The sequence below is a fragment of the Phacochoerus africanus genome, chromosome X (assembly GCF_016906955.1).
Source record: "Phacochoerus africanus isolate WHEZ1 chromosome X, ROS_Pafr_v1, whole genome shotgun sequence".
In the NCBI taxonomy this organism is placed as follows: Eukaryota; Metazoa; Chordata; class Mammalia; order Artiodactyla; family Suidae; genus Phacochoerus; species Phacochoerus africanus.
Genome location: NC_062560.1, coordinates 112031086 through 112037759, shown reverse-complemented (window position 1 = coordinate 112037759; position 6674 = coordinate 112031086). Strand labels below are relative to the sequence as shown.

At 42.0% G+C, this 6674-nt stretch overlaps 1 protein-coding gene across 1 annotated transcript; it reads right to left on the bottom strand.

Moving 5' to 3' along the window:
• Positions 1-4666: 4666 nt before the first annotated feature.
• LOC125118972 (olfactory receptor 13H1-like) lies at positions 4667-5593 on the bottom strand. Its single transcript, XM_047765918.1, has one exon. The coding sequence runs from the start codon at positions 5591-5593 to the stop codon at positions 4667-4669; it is 927 nt and encodes a 308-aa protein (XP_047621874.1).
• Between the last annotated feature and the right edge of the window lie 1081 nt (positions 5594-6674).

Here is a 6674-nt window from a genome sequence, read left to right as displayed (position 1 = left end):
CGAGCTGTGAGATCATATTCAACACCATCACCATCCTTTTTAGCTCTTACCTGTATTGTGAAGGTGAGTTGACTTTGTAAACAGAGATTTAAGTGGCTTCTGTGCATTCTTCTGTGACACATGGGCTTCACTGACATCATTGGTAGCAGTGTCCTTCCTGATATCCCTAAAACCCCGTGATTCCTGCGATTCCTGCAACTGTCTAAGGTTGTTGGCAACATCCCTTTACCTTCCTTCTCACAGCCCTTCCAAAAGGCTTCATAGGCCTCTATTCTCTTTATTAAATTTCTTCTTTCCTGATATGCCTAGAATGGTTCTGACTACATGACCAAACTCTGAACACCATAGGTAGTGTTAGAGCTACTGTTAGCCCACTTAGGTGGGCACAGAGAGTGACTTGAAAGAAAAGTGATAAAATGAAGGTCTGAGTCCAACACATTTGGCTCCCGGGCCTGTGCTCTAAATAGTTAGACGTCACTGCCTTTCCTTAAGTGAAATCCCAAACTTTATGAATTGGGCACGTTGTCTTTTCCTGAAATCCCTATTGGAAAATATCATTTGGAGACTCTTTTTCACTCTCCAAACTCTCTCCTCAATTTCTGACAGAACTAAGTTTCAAACCAATCTTATAATTGCTTTCTAGGGTGAAGCAAGGTAAGCTTCACTACCCAGCTGCCTAGGCCGGGGTGCACCGTGGGATCCTTCTCACAATGCCTATGATTGATCAAGTGGAGAAGCAATAGTCAACCTTAGGAGTTTTCAACAATCTAGAATTGATTTCATTTCACAACAGCCTCGTCGAGTTCATTTTTGTACTTAAAATTAATTCATATCAATGCTGAATTGGATTGCCTTTGGGGTTTGGATGCCTAGAAACAGAATGTTAGTGCTGGAAGGGCCAAAGCTATGTTAACCAGCTGGCATGTGGACCTGCTTTTTCAGTCAAAGCTAACATTTAATGTCAGGCAGATAGATCTATATATATTGATCTGGAGGAATGTCCATGATACATTGTCAAGTGGAAAAAGCAAGTTGCAGAGTCAATTGATGATATTATTCCATTTTTTTAAAGAAAAGAAAGAAAATCTATATAAAAAACACCTAGATGCAGAATGTTAAAACTATAGGGATCCTTGAGTAACAAAATACCACCTTTGTGTTATATTGATGGGCAAATTTGAGGGCCAGAAAGTGATATAACTAAGGTCACACAGCTAGTTAGTAGCACAATCAATTCTGCAGGTCCCATCTCCAGATTCCACTATGTCATTTTGTCTATAGGTTGTTACTGTGCCAACAAGTCAATAAAGACACAAAGATTCTAGCGACAGAGCTACCATTTTGTAGTAGGGGCACCATTAACAAAAGTATGATTCTCATTTTAAGCTGCAAACCAACCTGTCATAGACAGTAGAGTATTTCTGCCCCCACCCAAAAAAAACCAGGGTCATTAAAGAGAATATGCTTAACATTTCTCCTAATTTCTGAATTTATCTCTACCTAAAGTCTCTACTGTTTTTCCTGTAAAATTTTATTGATTTCACCAACTTTATTTCACAATGCTAATTTGAAATATTTATTTCAATAGTAAAGAATATTTTGCATAAAGTATGAAACTTGCCCTAGCACCTAGTACCTAGTGCCTGGCTGAAAGTGGAGTTAATGTTTGCTGAATGAATAAATTAAAGATTTAAATCATACTTTTATTTTATTTTTTTAGGGCCGCACCCGTGGCATATGGAGGTTCCCAGGCTAGGGGTGGAACCAAAGCTGTAGCTGCCGGCCTATGCCACAACCACAGCCACAGCAGCGCAGGATCTGAGCCACATCTACAACCTACACAACTCATGGCAACGCTGGATCCTTAATCCACTGAGCAGGGCCAGGGATCGAACCTGTGTCCTCATGGATGCTAGTCAGATTCGTTAACCAGTGAGCCATGATGGGAACTCCTCTAAATACTTTTAATTCCTTGATATTAAAAGATGATTTTAGTAGCTGAGAATGCCATACCTTTTAAAAACATATTATAGATGGAATTTGAATAAATGTTGCATTTATTTGAAAATTATGCTATTTTATAACGGATTAATTTATTCTATTTTTTTTTCCCCAAACACAACCGACAGGTCCCCGGTATGTCTGGTACTCTCTGCAGCAACAATGTCACATCAACTCCCAGCAGTCAGTGTCTGATGAATGCACTGAATATATTCTTGCTCAGTCATGCCTTGCTTCACATTTAGGTGCTGTGCAGTGTGGTTTTTTTTTTTTTCTTCTTTTTTTTCCTACTCTTTTGTCTCTGGTTCTCCATCAGGCTGCTTGGGAGATGACTTCATCATGTTTGGTGGAATTGCACAAAGAGATCAGGAGACAGGATATCTGGGTCTTAGCCCCAGATCTACTTCCAAAAAGTTTCATGATCTTGCAAAATTTACACCCTGTTCACTTGAGGCTTTGATTCTTCATCGAAAATGAGAGATCTATAATAAATCCTTGTTTGCCAGGAGCTTTCCTCTTATGTTCAGAACTCTATTTTCCAGTGATATTGCTCACAGAAAATTTCACCTCCATTTCCGGGCTCCAGGCACCACACCCAAACCCATAGAACTTTGTGAACTAAAGTTTAAAAACCACTGCATTATTTTCACTAACAAGGGATGGAGTTTTAAAAATGTAGTAAATTTGCAATGGAATATCGTTCAGCAATTAAAAGGAACAAACTACTGATACATGAAACAGCATGGATGAATGTCAAAAGCATGCTGAATAAGAGAAGCCACTCACAGAAGAGGACATACTGAATTATTCCACTTATAATCAGTTTTTAAAAAATTAAAACCAACAGAGTGAAGAAAATCAGATCAGTGGTTGCCAGGGGTTGGGGGCGAAAGGAGGGGTGGACTACAAAAGGGCACAAGGAAACTTTTGGAGGTGATGAAATTTTTAGGTAGCTTGATTGTGGTGGTGAATCTGGGGGTATCTGTCAAAATTTATAAATTTGCACACTGTAGTCACATAAAGTTTATTGTACATAAGTTATATGACAAGGAAATTGATTAAAAATCGCCGCATTTTAAATAATTTCTAGGGTCTCCAAAGTTTGGGTACAGTGCGTGGGATCTGGAATTAGTCAGACCTAGATTTAAATACTGACTTTACGGCTATGGGCAAATCACTGAACCTCTAGGAGTCTCAGTTTTCTTATCTTTAATATAGTTTAATAATAGCATTTCCTCACTGAATTGTTATGAGAATTATATGGATAATAAATGTAGCTCAGTACTGGGCATATAGTCAGTGCTCAATAAATATTAGCAGTATTTATAATTTTACAATTCCAAATAATTTTCTAGACATTACTGACAACTTCTGAGGTTGCATATAGATGATCTGAATTTTAATTTTTATTCCACTACCCATTATGTATGACTTTAGACAAGTGTCAGTTCCTTCTCTGAGCTTCTGTTTTCTCATTGTTAACATGAGGGATGGATTATGGTGAGTTTTTTTTTTTTTTACCAATTTTATAGAGGTATTAGGAATACAGAATGACATGATAGACTTGAAAGAAGTTTAAGAAAAAGAAAAAAGAAACACTCTACAAAAATGTAGGAAGTGGCTGTGATACCATTTTCTCATGGTTCCGAGGTTAAGCGGAGCAAGAAAACGGTGCTTTCCCACCAGGTCTTGCCCTCAGTAAAGTGAGAGAATTTCTGACATTTGTCTACTGGTCTTTTATTATTGCCACTCTTTGTCCTATTTTCCAATTTCAGCTACGCCTTGCCTCCTGTGAACAGTCACAGGAGATTCTCTTGCTGCTAAGTTCTGTCCTGTCAAGTGAGGAAATCATTCTGATAAATATATTTACCTGAAGTTGAGTAAAGAAATGGGTGACTTGGAGATCCCGTCGTGGCTCAGTGGTTAACGAATCCGACTTGGAACCATGAGGGTGCGGGTTTGATCCCTGGCCTCGCTCTGTGGGTTAAGGATCCGGCGTTGCCGTGAGCTGTGGTGTAGGTTGCAGACGCGGCTAGGATCCCGCGTGGTTGTGGCTGTGGTGTAGGCCGGCAGCTACAGCTCCGATTGGACCCCTAGCCTGGGAACCTCCATATGCCACGGGAGCGGCCCTAGAGAAGACAAAAAGACCAAAAAAAGAAAGAAAGAAATGGGTGACCAGTAACATGTTATATGTAAAGAAAGAGGAAAAATCATGCCTGTGATGGAAATTCAAGTCTCAGTTGGAAGAATATTTTGGAGTGAGAGCATTTTGTGAAGCTTCTCATATGATAGTAACCTAGTCTACCAAGGGTAAGGTCAGAACTTTTGTTTTTTTTTTGGCCTTTGAAGGGCTGCACCTGCGACACATGGAAGTTCCCAGGATAGGAGTCGAATCAGAGCTGTAGCCACCGGCCTACGCCACAGCCACAGCAGTTCGAGATCCGAGCCGCGTCTGCAACCTACACCACAGCTCACGGCAATGCCGGATCCTTAACCCACTGAGGGAGGCCAGGGATGGAACCCGCGTCCTCATGGATACTAGTTGGATTCATTACTGGAGTCGGAGCCACAATGGGAACTCCCAAGTCAGAACTTTTAAACAATTTTTGCTATTGGTGAAGATGTCACTGAATGTTATTTTTCTAAGTTTAGAAGCAAAGAACACTTATGCCTTTTTGGCCATAACTTTCCTCATTGCCCCTTTGACATCCTTATTCCTGAGGCTATATATTAGGGGGTTCAACATGGGTGTCAGAGCCCCGTAAAACACCGAGATAAACTTGTCCCTGTCAGGAGATAACTTGGACTGTGGTTTCATATACGTGGAAATGGCTGCCCCATAGAAGATTGTCACCACGGCCAAATGAGAACCACATGTAGAAAAGGCTTTGAGCCTACCTTGGACTGAACGAATCCTTAGAACAGCCACGGCAATTCGGAGATAAGAGAGGAGAACAAACCCGAAGGGTAGGAGCAGGGTGAAAATACCTGTGATGAGGATCATAAGCTCATGAAGGCTAGTGTCAGAACAGGCTAGTTTAAGGAGGGAGAGAATCTCACAGACAAAATGGTTGATGACATTAGCCCCACAGAAGCGAAGTTGCAGGGATAAGAGGAGCATGGCACTGAGCACAAGTGATGACCCCCAGGAGGCAGCCGCCAGCCACACACACACTGGGCCACTCATAACAACTGCATAGCGCAGGGGATGGCTGATAGCAACCACACGGTCATAGGCCATGACAGCCAGTAGGAGGCATTCTGCTGTACCCAAGACCAAGGAGACACTAATTTGGGTCAAACATCGTGGGTAAGAGAGGTAGAGATGGGTAGAGAAGCAATGCACCAAGACCTGGGGCAGAGAGACTGTTCCATAGCAAAGGTCTAAGAAAGACAGGTTACTAAGGAAGAAGTACATTGGAGTGTGGAGATGAGGGTCCATATGGATAAGAAAGATGATAAGTCCATTCCCCAATAATGTGCTGAGGTAAGTTATCAGCACCAGTGTGAAAAATGTGACTCTCCACTCCGGATAGTTGGCGATTCCAATAAGGAGAAACTCAAGTACTGCTGTAGCGTTGTCCTTTGCCATTCTTCCCACTTGCCACTATTCACTGGATGGGTGCCAATGTAGTTGCCTAATTTTACCTGAGAGAATGGGAGTACAGATGGAGGGATCGTATTAGAAAGGTGAAGTAATGAAGGTGGACAGGACCATTCTCTTTGTCCTTTTCAAATATCAGAATGCAAATGGGATGTCTGTAATGGGAACAGAGGCAAAGCTAAAAATCCACCACCTCCCCTGGAAAACAGACAACTCCCCCATCCTTTTGAAATGGTTATATGAAATGTTCTCCAACCTACTTTAACCAGTTGCCTTTTGTTGCCTTTTTTTTTTTTGTCTTTTTGCCTTTTCTAGGGCCGCTCCTGTGGCATATGGCGGTTCCCAGGCTAAGGGTCCAATCGGAGCTGTAGCTGCCGGCCTACACCAGAGCCACAGCAACGCCAGATCCGAGCCGCATCTGTGACCTACACCCCAGCTCACGGCAAAGCCAGATCCCTAACCCGCTGAGCAAGGCCAGGGATCGAACCTGCAACCTCATGGTTCCAAGTTGGATTCATTAACCACTGAGCCACGACGCGAGCTCCTAACCAGTTGTCTTTTTATGTCATTTTCTTTCCAAGTAAGAAAGGAAAAGGAGGGCATCCTCCTGCTTCTCTCGCTTGTTCTCCTTTTTTTTTTTTCAAGACAAATCTGATTCATAGAGATGGTTGAACCTCTGTCAGCTTGAGTTACTAACCTCTACCAAGAGGGTACCTTCTGACAGTCTTAGCTAAAATATTGCCACTTCCTATGTCTGTCTGTCCCTCCTAGATTGTTCAGGCCTCCGTTTCCCCATTATAGCGTAGTGCTTGTCATAGAGCCCTGCCAAGCATTTCTTAGATTTGAACTGATATTATGTAAATGCAGTGTTGCATGGAACCCTTGAGGCCTGTGAAAATTCTCCACTAATGCCTCTGGTTGGAGATGCATTTCCAGCTTCTCTGGTGTTTTCTGTGTTGTTATTGCTGAGCCCCAGTTAAAAATGTGAACATCTAATGTGATGTTTCAAAAAGTGTGAGTGCTAAGGAGAGGACTTGAATGACCAGCCTACCCCCAAAGATGCTTGTTT